This window comes from Ochotona curzoniae, unplaced genomic scaffold, assembly GCF_017591425.1.
Source record: "Ochotona curzoniae isolate NIBS_2020 unplaced genomic scaffold, NIBS_Ocur_1.0 scaffold_4812, whole genome shotgun sequence".
In the NCBI taxonomy this organism is placed as follows: Eukaryota; Metazoa; Chordata; class Mammalia; order Lagomorpha; family Ochotonidae; genus Ochotona; species Ochotona curzoniae.
The window spans coordinates 52,501-69,602 of record NW_024467124.1 but is presented as its reverse complement, the minus strand read 5'-3'; the positions used below and the strand labels follow the sequence as shown (position 1 = coordinate 69,602).

Here is a 17,102-nt window from a genome sequence, read left to right as displayed (position 1 = left end):
TATCCAAGTGGGCGGGAAAGCAAGCAGCTCTCTCAGACCCTCACCTGCAGCACCAAAGGGAGAATGCACCAGAGTGGGACTGTCTGTGGCAAAGGAAAAGATAGCTGTGATGGCCCTTTCCTTCCTCAAACGTCTGTTTCCAAAGATGCGAGAGAACACCTTTTTAAAGCAGAGGCTGTTTGTGAGGACAAACACAGAGGAAAGAGAAGATCAGCAAAGCAGCCTCAAGCTTATGCCACTGATGAACTCCTTCCAGACTGTTCTGCTGGCACACTCCTTGCTGCAGAATGTCTGACTTCACAGACATTCCAGAATGTGCCTGTTGGGGACATATTTACTGCCCAGATTCGAAGTGATTCCATGGTAGTGAGAGCGGGCAGTGTGGAGCAACAAAAGTCCAGGGTCCCAAAACATCAAGACTCTCGGAAGAGCCAAAATGAGATGTGTGCTACTACTTATAAGAGCGAGGTCTATAGGAAGCTCAACCCAGAAAAGCATGAAGACCAATTTCCAGAATTAAGGATTTCAAAACTCCCCGAGGTGATGGACATGGAAGATACCCATGTGAGTGGAAGCACTCAGCTCCTGTCAGAAAACAAAGATGTTCCTTCAGAAGTCTTCAAACAATCTATAAGGCAATTTGTTCAGCTGATTTTCCCCAAGAAAAAAATCCCAGAGCAGGAAGATGCTTTGCAAAAATCAGCCAGTGCCCAGAGCCAACAATCAGTCAATAACCAATCACATACGGACAGTACCATAGCTGAAGCTGAGGAGCCCGTGACCATTGTTGGAGAGATTTTGGAGAAGGACGTGATACTTAAAGATGACCTTTGTGCCTCTAAGATCAGTCAGCACAGGGAAGAACTCCAAATCCCAGTATCTCGGGGCTCCTACTACCACAAGCCCCCCTGCCCAGCAGAGCAGAAGAGAAGGCCAAGCCATGCAGCGCGCGCCCACCAGGCCACCCCGAAGTGCCAGAACTGTTCCGTGAGGCAAAAACAAATGAGAGACCAGCATTCTCTGAAAAGTACGCAATTCAGCAAGGAGGGCCAATGCTTGAGGCATCCTCACCTCTCTCCCCCCAGCAAGACTGCATCCCCCGCAGTCAGTCCCTCTCCTCATGGGCCAGCAATGCCACATATCTCAGGCCACCATCCCCATTGCCCAAGGCATTGTCCTCTTCTAGGAGGTGTGTTGTCTGGCCAACCAGGAAAATATCCTCCAGCTTTCCCTATTAGGAAAACACATCCCCAAAGAAAATTCAGCCCATATAGAGAAAAATAAATTTTCTCCTGTCCATATATTCAGGATATTTAATGTACCATAACACCTGCATTTTCTTTATATAACAGAGTAATGGCTCCTATCTTGTGTGATGTTTGGTGTGCTTTTCGTGGTCTTCAAGTGATGGGGGAAGGTGGGAGGCTGACAATGGTGACAACGCCCACACCCATTCTGAGATCACTCATTGAACCTTGTGATTCCATGATGATATGGTTACTCAAAGAATAAACTAAACATGAGAAGAAACTGAATATCTGCCCTCAATATCTGGTTAAACTCATTTTTCTAGTCCTTGGCACAGAGGCATCACAGGCCTAAATATTCACACACGGGCTTGGAAGCGTCAGAGCCAAGTGGGTCCACTTCACACAGTGGGAGTATGCCAAGCAGGAAAAATCTTGACCTTGGATCTTCTGACGGAGAATAGATCTCTGCTTTTGGACAGCCCCTTCACTTCCTGAGAAAGGCTATGATGGGAATGAGGGACACTCTTATTTCAGGCTTAAAAAAATAGAGGGTCTTGCTACTGCTTTTGTCTTGATCACACCCCTGAACAGTGAGAACAGTGCTCTGGATTTCTATGCATCTGCAGGTTGCAGTTTTCAGTTTACTGAGAACTCTTTCCTCACTTTCCCAAATAAATGAATGGGTCTTCTCATGCATACCCATATTGGTCTAGTTTTTATCTCTTCTGCATCTGCCCCAGCTTCACAGAGAGGGTTGTGGATGAGTATGAATGGCATGTAACTCTGGTATAGTGCCTTGAAAGACACTGAACCAAAAGTGGGTTTAAGGAAGGAATCGTCAAATTAGAACCAAGGGAGGAAGCATGTGGCCATCACAGTGTCACAGCAGCACAGTGCATAGGACACCTCTGACTTTCGTCCACCATCTCCAGGTTTAGAAGACATGGGATGTTCAAGGATGGATGATCCATCCTGATCACACACTGGATTTCACCTGCTGTTGTCCTGGACCACGTGCCTGGAGAAACCACTTATAGGCCAACACTGAATTCCAGACTCAAGATCATGTAAACTGAACTAGGGAAGAATGTTTAACAATTTATTTGATAATCCTTCACATTGTTACCTTTTGAGTTCTAGAAAAGATGGCTTAATAATAGATGGAAATTTTAGTACTGGGGGACTCTTGTTTTTTTTTTATTTTTTATTTTTTTATTGGAAAGGCAGATATACAGAGAGGAGAGACAGAGAGGAAGATCTTTCGTCCGATGATTCACTCCCCAAGTGAGTGCTACGGTCGATGCTATGCCAATCCGAAGCCAGGAGCCTCTTCCGGGTCTCCCACGCGGGTGCAGGGTCCCAAAGCTTTGGGCCGTCCTTGACTGCTTTCCCGGGCCACAGGCAGGGAGCTGGAAGGGAAGTGGGGGGCTGCCGGGATAGAACCGGCAGCCCATATGGGATCCCGGGTGTGCAAGGCGCGGGATCCACTTGCGCCACCGCGCCGGGCCCAGTACTGGGGGACTCTTACATGACTCATACTCTGGTGACTTTTGTATGTACATGTGGTTTCAGAATTCTTCCTACAGGACATGAAAGTAACCAAGGACATGCCTTGGATCATATGGAAAGTCTTGCTTGACCCCCAGTGCTTGTTTATCTCATGTGCTAACATCAGAAGAGGCAGGCAACACAATCTGTACACATGGGGTCAGAGGTGGTGAGAAGTGCAGGCATGGTCCCTACTATGTGCTCACTGTATTTTTATCATAGATTTTTTCCTCTTCCCTGGGCACTTAGTCATATGGAATGACAAAAGGACCCCTAAAAAGTAGAGGAAGTCCTTTCTCCAGAGAGTTTGTCTCGCTCTGTCATATGGAGAGCATAATCCACAAGATCCTGAGGACTCCTCTCTCACGGACCTCAGAAACCTCTCTTGCAGAATTGCCTCAGACGTTGCACACAGAAATCTCCACAGAGTTTCTAACAGACTTTCCATGAAGAATTCACCCACAGGCCTACCACGGAGACCAAACACAGCGAGTCTCAGTAGAGGAGCAGGGAACTCCAGAGACAACAAAAATCTCCCACTTCCCTAAGGATTTCAGTGGGGTCCCTTCAGGGTCTCGTTGTGGAGTGAGAGGGCACAGTTTGGGTCTCCGAGAGAAGACACAAGGGGTCCACATCGGTGGATTCTGTGAAGCAGAGAAAGCCTGTGTGCTATTTTTGTTGTTTTGTTTAGAATCGTTTGATAAAGTTGCTGTCTGATGAGTGTGCGTTTTTCACACAAGGTCTTGTGAGTTTACGCGTGAGCTCTCAGGTAGGTCCCTGTGTTCTAAGAACTATGAAAGTCTGTGTGAAATCTGAGACAGATCTCTGTATGGGAAAAAGCGAAAGGTCTATTTGCATCCATACTGGGTGATGTCTGTGAGGGCTCGTTGAGAAACTCTGTGGGGAAAACACAAATTCTCTCACAGCAACTATACACAGGGATTTCATGTTGTCCCATATTCTACACATAGAAATCTAGTGCAGATTTCACCAAGGCACCTGCCACAGCCCTCTCCTATGGAGCCTTATGTTGCCTTAGAAACCTCATTCAGGAATTTTTCTCAGATTTCACAGTGACTTCCCCCTCAGAGTTTACCAAAACTTTTTTTTTTTTATTGTTGCTTACACTGTATTATGTAGTACAGTTTTATAGGCGCTGGGGATTCCCCCCACCCCTCCCCATATCCCTCCCCCCATGGTGGATTCCTCCACCTTGCTGCATAACCATAGTTCAAGTTCAGTTGAGATTCATTGCTTGCAAACACATGCCTAGCATAAAGTTCAGCGTCTTATTGTCCAGATAAGTTCAGTGGCCTCCTGGGGAGACCTTCTATGGTCTGAAGATAGGTCTAACAGAGTAAAGATCCGGTCGGTTAAAAGCCCCAACAAGGCCTCAGTATCAATATACAACATTATGGAATTAATTGACATAGTATTGGGTAAACAATATGTTAAAAATAATGCAATACCAAAACTTTTATAGAAATTTCAGGTGAACTTGAGCAGGACCCTTGGAGCATGCCCCACATCGGGGACCTGGGATGAGTGGGAGGCTGGGTGGGGCTTCTCCCTTTACGTCTCCCTTCATCCCAAATACAGAAAAAAAAAAAAAGCAATAATTTTAAAAAATTGGGGAAAAATTTCAGATGAAGATTCAGAAAAAAAAAAAAAAAAAAGAACAGAGTTCTCTCCAAAACCCTGGCAGATACCGAATCCAGAGGTATCCCACATAGATTTCACAGGGTTTTCGCCAGAAACCTCAATGAGACACCCACAATTTATGGGGCACCCTCACACCCCACCCCATAAGCCTGAGCAGCCAACCCTTGATGGACCATTCTAGAGCACAGGAGGGACTAGATCATTGTCAGTAGTGCATCAAACTGGGCTTGGTTTGAGGGAAATATTTCCTAATTTGCCCTTTTACAGGCCAGTGCCTCTGAAAAAAATAAATTGTGAAGACCTGGGAAGTTCTTTCTACCCTAGATTTTTATTTTTATTTTATCAATTTGAACTCAGACTCAAAGTTTAGTAAATAAAAAATTTTAAGGCAGAATAACACAGGCAACCTTCAATAAAATTAAATAAATTAGTTGTTCAGTTATCAACTAGCCAAACTGTATCAATGCCAGATTTTTTAACATCCTATTGGGAACAAGATTTATGCTTGAGTTATGACTTCTTTACTTTGTAGACAAACATTTTCAGCAGGTGGACTCTAGATATCAAAGCATCCAAGAGGCACTGGCACACTGATAGTGTTCAAATAACTCATTTTGTACATAAGAGATTCCATAAAATTTTAGGCTATGTTTTCTTTTTAGCAGTCTTGTATCCACACAAAGATTTTTCACAGGTCAAATATCTTCAATATTCCTATTTTATCGCTTAGCAATATTACAATTCTTAATATCACCTTATTTCTTAAAATGCAGTAATAGCCTAAAATGGCATTACTATACATATTCTTAGGATATAAACAAGTTCAAGTTAGGTTAACATGGCTTATCCTGATGAACGTTTTATAAAGATCCTTCTAAAAAACATTTATTACATACATATTTTCTAACAACGGCCACTAGGAAACCATTGTATAGAAAATACAGGAAGGGCAAAAAGGTTAAAATGATTTTGAAGTATTGAAAATATCATTAATTCTCTGCTTGGGATATATATGTAAGACCAACAAATGAGAAAGAGACATGTCAACATCTGAGGGGAAATGAATGCACATTTACTAAATACTTTCATAATGATGAAGAGAATAATTGAAGTGAGAATGTGTGAGAACAAGAGAGAAAAGAATGAGAAAGAGAGAAACAGAGTTGTTTATCCTGCTGGTTCACTCCCCAAATGCTGGCAAAAGTCAGGGCCTGAACAAAATTAAAGTAAGAGCCTGAAATTGACAGACACATCACGCGATCAGCTTCAATCACGGAGCTGAGACACAGTCCCAGGCACTGTGGTTTGGATACCTCATGTCTTCACCAATGCATTAAATACCTTCTCTGCACTTACAAACACCTTATTTATGTAACAGAGAGTCAATAAATTCCCTTTAGCTGATTCATTCTCCTGCATTCCTGCAGTGGCCAGCACTGCTCAGAGCTGGAACAAGGAGCTGGAATTGCAATTCAGGTATCTCATGGGGATGCCAAGAATTTAATTACTTGAGCCATCACCTCTGCCTTCCAGTGTCAGCATTGGTGGGAAACTAGATTCAGAAGTTTAGTTGCCTCTCAAACCCAGTTATTCTGATGTGAGATTCAGGCAGCTCATATGTTAACTGCTAGATCAAATGCTTGCTCCATCATGCATGTTTTTATGTTTATTTGACAGGGAGAGTGACACAGAAAGAGGCAGTGAAACCCACACACATGCAAACACAGAGAGAGAGATTCCGTCTGCTGGTTCACTTCCAAATAAACACAAAGGCCCAGGCTGGGGCAGACTGAAGTCAGGAGCCTGGAACACTGTCCAAGTCTCCATGGTGGCAGGAGTTCAAGCACTTGGTCCATCTTCTCCTGCTTTCCCAAGCACATCAGCAAGGAGCCAGATATGAAGCTGTACAGTTGCTGCTTGAACTCACACTTCGATATGAGATATCAGTGTTGCAAACAGCAGCTTCACCTGCTGAGCCATTACATTGTCCCCAATGTATTTGTTTAATAACCAAACAAAAAGGAATACATTAGGGGGAAAATATTTCTTCAAGTTGGAAATTTTAACAAGGTAAAAATAAATGAGTTTTCATTTCAATTAGGGTTGCTCATCTTAGAAACAATGGTATGTCAGCACAACAGATGAGGATTTTAAAATGTTAATGTCCAGGTCCAGCATGATAGCCTAGCAGCTAAAGCCTTCTCCTTGCATGTGCCCAGGATCCCATATGGATGCCGGTTTGTGTCCCGGATGCTCTACTTCCCATCCGACCCCCTGCTATGACCTAGGAAAACAGTAGAGGCTGGGCCAAAGCCTTGAGATCCTGCACCCACATGGGAGACTAGGAAAAAGCTCCTGGGGTCCTGACTTCAGATCAGCTGAGTAGCCATTGTGTCCACTTGCAGAGTGAGCCAGTGGATGGAAGATCTTTGTCTCTCCTTCTCTCTGTAAATCTGACTTTCCAATAAAAATAAATAAATCGTTTTCTTGTAATGGTTATTATTTTCTGCTTGCTGTGTATTGATATCAGTACTAATGGTGTTAACACTCCATCTGGGGAAAAAAGCAAATGGTATGTAAAATGGGAAAAATGTCCTATCAGTATAAGATCTGAAAATAGCCCAAGTATCATCACCAAATCAAATCACTCATCATTAGAAGGTGTAGAATGATCATAAAAAGCCCCCAAAGAAACTTGGCAATGAACATATCCTACATGTTGATGCAGCGATAGTTCCACAACTGCATATTCACATCTGTCAAAATTAATCCAACTGTATGGTGCAGGTAACAGTACCTTTTAGGCTGTAGATTATATCTTAAAGTTGAATTAACCCATAGAATATGTTTTTTGGAAATATATATATTTAGAACGTATACACCATTTCACAATTGCACCCAAATTTCCTTTATGTTACAATTTGCTACAGAGAAATAATTTGTGTCTTAAAATTTTAGTGAAATCTTGAAATGAGATTACAATTCTATAAAATTTTAGCAACAATTTGGAACTTTTAGCATACCAAATCGAAATGCATACACAGATCAATGTTCTTATTTCTCGCAAACCATACTTAACATACAATGCAGAGATTTTCTGAAGTTACCATATAATTCATATGTGACATTTGTAATTCTGAGCTAATCCAGAAAATAAGGTTTTCCTGCATATACAGCAAAATGTATGTGCTATGAAGATTAAGTCTCTATACTTAAGAACTTAAAAGCCATACCATCTTTTAAGACGTCTGAGATTTCTGGACCATAAAAGTATGCCAAAAATGTAAAGAATATAGAAAACAATTTCTCCATCTTGCTTTGGTAAAAGTAAAAGTGAATGTTAGCTTGGAATTTTGCATTGGAAAAGTTCAAAGGCAATTAAACGATAATGACATTGAAATTCTCATGTTTTTTATTATTAGAATCTTTAAAACTCAACTAGGTATTACTCAAAGCAAAAGTAGTACACACATACTGATTGGCTGAAATTTATTAGAGATTTTATGATGTGTCATTGTGTCTGAAATCAAGGTGCAAAAGCCAGCCACCTGGTGCATTGACACTGTGCTTTGTGGCACAGGTAGAATTTTGGTCTATTGGCATCAAAGTCAAGTCACGTTTCCTCCCTACAGACAGAAATCCCACATCTAAACATTCAGTAAACCAGGAAAAAAATACGCTTTTGCTCATTAATATTTTAATTATGAGATCTAGGATTGTTCATAGAGAAGCAGTGAACAAAGCAAATCCCTGGCAATAATTGTCGGGTTGGTGGTGCTAATGCCTTTTCCCTTTCTACCATAAAAAACCTAGCATAAAAACAAAAACAAAAGATTAAAAGGCCCAGTGTGGTGGCCTAGCAGCTAAAATCCTAGCCTTGAACACTCCAGGATCCCATATGGTCACTGGTTCTAATCCCAGCAGCCCCACTTCCCTTCCCAGCTCCCTGCTTGGCTTGGGAAAGCAGTCAAGGACAGCCCAAAGCCTTGGGAACCTGCAACTGCCTGGGAGACCTGGAAGAGGCTTCTGGCTTTGGACTGGCTCCGCTCCAGCCCTAGCGGCCACTTGGGGAGTAAATCATAGGATGGAAGATCTCTCTGTCTCTCCTCCTCTCTGTATATCTGACTTTGTAATAAAAATAAATAGAGCTTTAAAAAAAAATAACTGCACATTACGAATATGAAATTTTACATTCATTAATCTGCAGTTTAAAACATAAATACAAACATTCGGGTTTTTTTTTTTAATAATCTTACTTAGTTGATTAGGGTACTAAGTGTCAAAGGTTACAGGATGAATGTGGGTAATACCATTGTTTCCACACTAATATTATCGTTTTTCCCTGTATGTGGGGTTAGGGGAGAAACAAAGGGAAAAGCTCCCCGCACCCAGCCTCCCAACCATCCCAGAACCCCAATCTGAGGCATGCTCTGAGGGTCCTGCTCAAGCAGTTTTGATAGTTCAACAGTTCTGAATTGCTGCCAATCTCGGATATTCAGAATCCACTGGATGACATAGTCTCTTCATGGTTGGGGTTCTGAGATCAGCAGTTCAGTTGGAGGGATCTCCCAAGAAACTTCATCTGAGATGATCCCAGGACTGATTCTTGCGTGAATTTGCCAGTACAGAGTTCAACACCCCAATCAGCTTATGCACATGCTGGTTGTTCCTATAGCCGGGTCAGTTCCGTTTCCAGCCCTGTCTTCCAAGTGAACCAATGGGTGTTGTAGTCCAACTCGATCCTACCCAATTCATACTCGGTCCTCACAGAAACCAGTGGGAGCCGCAGCCTACTTGGGGCGACTCCCGATAACCTCAACAATTCAGCATCCTACCCTTGTATCCATGCTTGGAGTACGTACTGCAGGGTTGTTCGGTAGGTCCCACAACCCATTCAGTTCTCATACATGTCAATGGGCATTGAAGCCTAGTTTAACCCAACCAAGCTACTCCCCAGCCCACACACATGCTGGCAGGTACCTTTATGTCTAGCCAACACTGCCCCGGTCCTGGTTTTCATGCTCTACAGTGAGAGTGGTAACCCACGAGAAACGTACCCACTATTAAACTACTAGGCCACTCCCACTCACAGAATATGAACTCTAAAGGAGGTTCTGGGATGTGACTTGAAAAAATTAGCTCCCAGGGAAGGACACTGCCAGGTAATGCTGCTGCAATTAAGGCCAAAAAACCCTCACTCAATTTCATTTATTCTTGCACTAGTAAGAACACTCAGGCCAACGAGGCCTTTCCTGATCTACCTGCAGGGGACTGCAGCCGCTGTACCATGGACTAGTCTGTACGGCCCTAATTCCAACTCACACTTGTAAAAGAGATTCATAGTACAGCAGTGCAGAACACACTCCCGTTCATGCTCACCCCTTGCCATACTCGCCATCCCATTGGCAACCCTCCCCCGACCCCCGCAGACACACCCCCACCGCAGACACCCGCCGCAGCAGTCCCGCCCGTGGGTGTAGGGGATGCCCAGGCGCCCCACTGTGGCGTGGGCAAACCTGCCCTGTGGACCGAAATCCCTCCTGTGCCTCGAAGCCTGTGGGTGGTGTAGGACTGAGTGCGTGCCTGCTGCCTGCGTGCTGGCCAGCGAGTGGGGTCCCTGCGTGCTGGCCTGTGCGTGCGTGTGTGCATCAGTCGGTGGGTGAGGGTGACCCCGTGCGCTGGAGTGGGCCGTGCGGCGCGGCGCGGCGCGGCGACCCCGGTGCCCGGTCCCGACCCGTGGTGGTGCCCAGCGTGGCTGATTGCTTGCTTGCTTGCTTGCTTGCTTGCTTGCTTGCTTGCTTGGTGGGAGTGAGGGTGGCTGTGGGGGAAGGGGTGGGGGTGGGAGAGGGGTGGGATGGGGAGCGGGGAGCGTCCCCGGGGCCCCCAGGTCTCCACGGGCGGGGCCCGCCGGGGCTGGGTGTCTGGGACCCCGTGGGTGCGGGCGGGCGGGCGGGCGGGCATGCGGGCGTGTGCCAGCTGCCGGGGCTCCCAGCGTCGTGCCCAGCCGTAGGAGGGCAGGGCGCAGCAGTGTGAGGCGCCCCCTGGAAGCCCGGCCGCGAAGGCCACCCCTCCAGCCCTCTCCGGCGGCGGTGCCTCCTCCCCAGCTGCGGGAGGCGGGAGGGACGAGGAGAATGCCGGGGTGCGGGGGGTGCGCGGTGAGGCGCCCTGGCTGCGGGCAGGGGGAGGCGGCCTGGGAAGAGAGCTGGAGTGTCCTGGGGGCCGCTGAAGCAGGAGGTGGGCCGGTGTTGGCCTGGCGCTGCGGGCAGGGGCGGCAGCAGGTGCAGCAGCAGCAGCAGCAGCAGCAGCAGCAGGGGTGGAGGGCGGGCTTGGGCGGGCGGTGGGGCAGGGCAGGGCAGGGCAGGGCAGGGCAGCGCGGAGGGCGGGCAGGGGCGGCAGCAGGCTGAAGAGCGGCTGTGAGGCGGCGTGTGTCGTCTACGGCCATACCACCCTGAACGCGCCCGATCTCGTCTGATCTCGGAAGCTAAGCAGGGTCGGGCCTGGTTAGTACTTGGATGGGAGACCGCCTGGGAATACCGGGTGCTGTAGGCTTTTGCCCCCAGCCCATGCCCGCTCCCTCCTTTTCCTGCCAGCCTGCCTGCCCGCCCCGCTCGCCCACCCAGCCCCAGCCCACACCCCCGACCAGCTCGGAACCCCGGCACACCACCAGCGCCCGGCCTGCTTGCCCTGCCACCTGCTACCCTGCCTGCCTACCTGCTCTGGCCTGCCCAGCTTCCCTTCCCTTCCCCTGCCTGCTGCTGCTGCTCTCCCAGCGCTCCGCCACACGCCTCCCACGCCCCATGCAACCCAGGGGCCCGCCGCCACCGCCGCCTGCAACGGTGTCCACCCCGAGGCCCCACACACACTAGCCAGCGCCCCAGCCCGCCCTACCCTGCACAGCCACCTGCCACACACACACACACAGCCGCCCAGCCAACCTCTTCTGCCAAGCACGCACACACTCACGCCACGCCACGCCACGCACATCTGCCCTCGGCCCGCAGCCTCCCTGGCCACCTGCCCACACCCACCTGCCCACACCCACACCCACACCCACACCCCGGAATCGGGCCCCTCCAGGGCACACAGCGCCCGCAGCCAGCCCCCAACAGCACCAACAGCAGCACCACCTCGCCAGCCCAGGCTCGCCACTGCGCAGGGCCCGCCTGCACGCACACTCAGTGGTCCTGTGCCAGGCCTGGGGAGAACCTTGCCTGCACGCCACCTGCCAGAGCCCACCCGAGGGACCCCCTCCCCCACCCACCCGGCCGGCCGGCAACCCTCCCCCGGCCCCCGCAGACACACCCCCACCGCAGACACCCGCCGCAGCAGTCCCGCCCGTGGGTGTAGGGGATGCCCAGGCGCCCCACTGTGGCGTGGGCAAACCTGCCCTGTGGACCGAAATCCCTCCTGTGCCTCGAAGCCTGTGGGTGGTGTAGGACTGAGTGCGTGCCTGCTGCCTGCGTGCTGGCCAGCGAGTGGGGTCCCTGCGTGCTGGCCTGTGCGTGCGTGTGTGCATCAGTCGGTGGGTGAGGGTGACCCCGTGCGCTGGAGTGGGCCGTGCGGCGCGGCGCGGCGACCCCGGTGCCCGGTCCCGACCCGTGGTGGTGCCCAGCGTGGCTGATTGCTTGCTTGCTTGCTTGCTTGCTTGCTTGCTTGCTTGCTTGGTGGGAGTGAGGGTGGCTGTGGGGGAAGGGGTGGGGGTGGGAGAGGGGTGGGATGGGGAGCGGGGAGCGTCCCCGGGGCCCCCAGGTCTCCACGGGCGGGGCCCGCCGGGGCTGGGTGTCTGGGACCCCGTGGGTGCGGGCGGGCGGGCGGGCGGGCATGCGGGCGTGTGCCAGCTGCCGGGGCTCCCAGCGTCGTGCCCAGCCGTAGGAGGGCAGGGCGCAGCAGTGTGAGGCGCCCCCTGGAAGCCCGGCCGCGAAGGCCACCCCTCCAGCCCTCTCCGGCGGCGGTGCCTCCTCCCCAGCTGCGGGAGGCGGGAGGGACGAGGAGAATGCCGGGGTGCGGGGGGTGCGCGGTGAGGCGCCCTGGCTGCGGGCAGGGGGAGGCGGCCTGGGAAGAGAGCTGGAGTGTCCTGGGGGCCGCTGAAGCAGGAGGTGGGCCGGTGTTGGCCTGGCGCTGCGGGCAGGGGCGGCAGCAGGTGGTGCAGCAGCAGCAGCAGCAGCAGCAGCAGCAGGGGTGGAGGGCGGGCTTGGGCGGGCGGTGGGGCAGGGCAGGGCAGGGCAGGGCAGGGCAGCGCGGAGGGCGGGCAGGGGCGGCAGCAGGCTGAAGAGCGGCTGTGAGGCGGCGTGTGTCGTCTACGGCCATACCACCCTGAACGCGCCCGATCTCGTCTGATCTCGGAAGCTAAGCAGGGTCGGGCCTGGTTAGTACTTGGATGGGAGACCGCCTGGGAATACCGGGTGCTGTAGGCTTTTGCCCCCAGCCCATGCCCGCTCCCTCCTTTTCCTGCCAGCCTGCCTGCCCGCCCCGCTCGCCCACCCAGCCCCAGCCCACACCCCCGACCAGCTCGGAACCCCGGCACACCACCAGCGCCCGGCCTGCTTGCCCTGCCACCTGCTACCCTGCCTGCCTACCTGCTCTGGCCTGCCCAGCTTCCCTTCCCTTCCCCTGCCTGCTGCTGCTGCTCTCCCAGCGCTCCGCCACACGCCTCCCACGCCCCATGCAACCCAGGGGCCCGCCGCCACCGCCGCCTGCAACGGTGTCCACCCCGAGGCCCCACACACACTAGCCAGCGCCCCAGCCCGCCCTACCCTGCACAGCCACCTGCCACACACACACACACAGCCGCCCAGCCAACCTCTTCTGCCAAGCACGCACACACTCACGCCACGCCACGCCACGCCACCATCTGCCCTCGGCCCGCAGCCTCCCTGGCCACCTGCCCACACCCACCTGCCCACACCCACACCCACACCCACACCCACACCCCGGAATCGGGCCCCTCCAGGGCACACAGCGCCCGCAGCCAGCCCCCAACAGCACCAACAGCAGCACCACCTCGCCAGCCCAGGCTCGCCACTGCGCAGGGCCCGCCTGCACGCACACTCAGTGGTCCTGTGCCAGGCCTGGGGAGAACCTTGCCTGCACGCCACCTGCCAGAGCCCACCCGAGGGACCCCCTCCCCCACCCACCCGGCCGGCCGGCAACCCTCCCCCGGCCCCCGCAGACACACCCCCACCGCAGACACCCGCCGCAGCAGTCCCGCCCGTGGGTGTAGGGGATGCCCAGGCGCCCCACTGTGGCGTGGGCAAACCTGCCCTGTGGACCGAAATCCCTCCTGTGCCTCGAAGCCTGTGGGTGGTGTAGGACTGAGTGCGTGCCTGCTGCCTGCGTGCTGGCCAGCGAGTGGGGTCCCTGCGTGCTGGCCTGTGCGTGCGTGTGTGCATCAGTCGGTGGGTGAGGGTGACCCCGTGCGCTGGAGTGGGCCGTGCGGCGCGGCGCGGCGACCCCGGTGCCCGGTCCCGACCCGTGGTGGTGCCCAGCGTGGCTGATTGCTTGCTTGCTTGCTTGCTTGCTTGCTTGCTTGCTTGCTTGGTGGGAGTGAGGGTGGCTGTGGGGGAAGGGGTGGGGGTGGGAGAGGGGTGGGATGGGGAGCGGGGAGCGTCCCCGGGGCCCCCAGGTCTCCACGGGCGGGGCCCGCCGGGGCTGGGTGTCTGGGACCCCGTGGGTGCGGGCGGGCGGGCGGGCGGGCATGCGGGCGTGTGCCAGCTGCCGGGGCTCCCAGCGTCGTGCCCAGCCGTAGGAGGGCAGGGCGCAGCAGTGTGAGGCGCCCCCTGGAAGCCCGGCCGCGAAGGCCACCCCTCCAGCCCTCTCCGGCGGCGGTGCCTCCTCCCCAGCTGCGGGAGGCGGGAGGGACGAGGAGAATGCCGGGGTGCGGGGGGTGCGCGGTGAGGCGCCCTGGCTGCGGGCAGGGGGAGGCGGCCTGGGAAGAGAGCTGGAGTGTCCTGGGGGCCGCTGAAGCAGGAGGTGGGCCGGTGTTGGCCTGGCGCTGCGGGCAGGGGCGGCAGCAGGTGCAGCAGCAGCAGCAGCAGCAGCAGCAGGGGTGGAGGGCGGGCTTGGGCGGGCGGTGGGGCAGGGCAGGGCAGGGCAGGGCAGGGCAGGGCAGCGCGGAGGGCGGGCAGGGGCGGCGTGAGGCTGAAGAGCGGCTGTGAGGCGGCGTGTGTCGTCTACGGCCATACCACCCTGAACGCGCCCGATCTCGTCTGATCTCGGAAGCTAAGCAGGGTCGGGCCTGGTTAGTACTTGGATGGGAGACCGCCTGGGAATACCGGGTGCTGTAGGCTTTTGCCCCCAGCCCATGCCCGCTCCCTCCTTTTCCTGCCAGCCTGCCTGCCCGCCCCGCTCGCCCACCCAGCCCCAGCCCACACCCCCGACCAGCTCGGAACCCCGGCACACCACCAGCGCCCGGCCTGCTTGCCCTGCCACCTGCTACCCTGCCTGCCTACCTGCTCTGGCCTGCCCAGCTTCCCTTCCCTTCCCCTGCCTGCTGCTGCTGCTCTCCCAGCGCTCCGCCACACGCCTCCCACGCCCCATGCAACCCAGGGGCCCGCCGCCACCGCCGCCTGCAACGGTGTCCACCCCGAGGCCCCACACACACTAGCCAGCGCCCCAGCCCGCCCTACCCTGCACAGCCACCTGCCACACACACACACACAGCCGCCCAGCCAACCTCTTCTGCCAAGCACGCACACACTCACGCCACGCCACGCCACGCCACCATCTGCCCTCGGCCCGCAGCCTCCCTGGCCACCTGCCCACACCCACCTGCCCACACCCACACCCACACCCACACCCCCGGAATCGGGCCCCTCCAGGGCACACAGCGCCCGCAGCCAGCCCCCAACAGCACCAACAGCAGCACCACCTCGCCAGCCCAGGCTCGCCACTGCGCAGGGCCCGCCTGCACGCACACTCAGTGGTCCTGTGCCAGGCCTGGGGAGAACCTTGCCTGCACGCCACCTGCCAGAGCCCACCCGAGGGACCCCCTCCCCCACCCACCCGGCCGGCCGGCAACCCTCCCCCGGCCCCCGCAGACACACCCCCACCGCAGACACCCGCCGCAGCAGTCCCGCCCGTGGGTGTAGGGGATGCCCAGGCGCCCCACTGTGGCGTGGGCAAACCTGCCCTGTGGACCGAAATCCCTCCTGTGCCTCGAAGCCTGTGGGTGGTGTAGGACTGAGTGCGTGCCTGCTGCCTGCGTGCTGGCCAGCGAGTGGGGTCCCTGCGTGCTGGCCTGTGCGTGCGTGTGTGCATCAGTCGGTGGGTGAGGGTGACCCCGTGCGCTGGAGTGGGCCGTGCGGCGCGGCGCGGCGACCCCGGTGCCCGGTCCCGACCCGTGGTGGTGCCCAGCGTGGCTGATTGCTTGCTTGCTTGCTTGCTTGCTTGCTTGCTTGCTTGCTTGGTGGGAGTGAGGGTGGCTGTGGGGGAAGGGGTGGGGGTGGGAGAGGGGTGGGATGGGGAGCGGGGAGCGTCCCCGGGGCCCCCAGGTCTCCACGGGCGGGGCCCGCCGGGGCTGGGTGTCTGGGACCCCGTGGGTGCGGGCGGGCGGGCGGGCGGGCATGCGGGCGTGTGCCAGCTGCCGGGGCTCCCAGCGTCGTGCCCAGCCGTAGGAGGGCAGGGCGCAGCAGTGTGAGGCGCCCCCTGGAAGCCCGGCCGCGAAGGCCACCCCTCCAGCCCTCTCCGGCGGCGGTGCCTCCTCCCCAGCTGCGGGAGGCGGGAGGGACGAGGAGAATGCCGGGGTGCGGGGGGTGCGCGGTGAGGCGCCCTGGCTGCGGGCAGGGGGAGGCGGCCTGGGAAGAGAGCTGGAGTGTCCTGGGGGCCGCTGAAGCAGGAGGTGGGCCGGTGTTGGCCTGGCGCTGCGGGCAGGGGCGGCAGCAGGTGTGCAGCAGCAGCAGCAGCAGCAGCAGCAGGGGTGGAGGGCGGGCTTGGGCGGGCGGTGGGGCAGGGCAGGGCAGGGCAGGGCAGGGCAGGGCAGCGCGGAGGGCGGGCAGGGGCGGCAGCAGGCTGAAGAGCGGCTGTGAGGCGGCGTGTGTCGTCTACGGCCATACCACCCTGAACGCGCCCGATCTCGTCTGATCTCGGAAGCTAAGCAGGGTCGGGCCTGGTTAGTACTTGGATGGGAGACCGCCTGGGAATACCGGGTGCTGTAGGCTTTTGCCCCCAGCCCATGCCCGCTCCCTCCTTTTCCTGCCAGCCTGCCTGCCCGCCCCGCTCGCCCACCCAGCCCCAGCCCACACCCCCGACCAGCTCGGAACCCCGGCACACCACCAGCGCCCGGCCTGCTTGCCCTGCCACCTGCTACCCTGCCTGCCTACCTGCTCTGGCCTGCCCAGCTTCCCTTCCCTTCCCCTGCCTGCTGCTGCTGCTCTCCCAGCGCTCCGCCACACGCCTCCCACGCCCCATGCAACCCAGGGGCCCGCCGCCACCGCCGCCTGCAACGGTGTCCACCCCGAGGCCCCACACACACTAGCCAGCGCCCCAGCCCGCCCTACCCTGCACAGCCACCTGCCACACACACACACACAGCCGCCCAGCCAACCTCTTCTGCCAAGCACGCACACACTCACGCCACGCCACGCCACGCCACCATCTGCCCTCGGCCCGCAGCCTCCCTGGCCACCTGCCCACACCCACCTGCCC

General features: G+C 55.6%; 1 protein-coding gene and 4 non-coding genes across 5 annotated transcripts; all 5 read left to right on the top strand.

Annotated features, from left to right (window-relative positions):
* Positions 1–200: 200 nt before the first annotated feature.
* On the top strand, positions 201–1,358 carry LOC121149926 (spermatogenesis-associated protein 31A6-like). Its single transcript, XM_040970599.1, has one exon. It carries the CDS (start codon positions 361–363, stop codon positions 1,282–1,284), a length of 924 nt encoding a protein of 307 aa, XP_040826533.1. The 5' UTR covers positions 201–360; the 3' UTR covers positions 1,285–1,358.
* Positions 1,359–10,890: 9,532 nt separating this feature from the next.
* On the top strand, positions 10,891–11,009 carry LOC121149963. Its single transcript, XR_005882907.1, has one exon. It is a non-coding gene; the product is annotated as a 5S ribosomal RNA (ribosomal RNA).
* A 1,746-nt stretch (positions 11,010–12,755) lies between these two features.
* On the top strand, positions 12,756–12,874 carry LOC121149962. The gene has a single exon (XR_005882906.1). It is a non-coding gene; the product is annotated as a 5S ribosomal RNA (ribosomal RNA).
* Positions 12,875–14,627: 1,753 nt separating this feature from the next.
* LOC121149961 lies at positions 14,628–14,746 on the top strand. Its single transcript, XR_005882905.1, has one exon. It is a non-coding gene; the product is annotated as a 5S ribosomal RNA (ribosomal RNA).
* A 1,750-nt stretch (positions 14,747–16,496) lies between these two features.
* On the top strand, positions 16,497–16,615 carry LOC121149960. Its single transcript, XR_005882904.1, has one exon. It is a non-coding gene; the product is annotated as a 5S ribosomal RNA (ribosomal RNA).
* Positions 16,616–17,102: the final 487 nt, after the last annotated feature.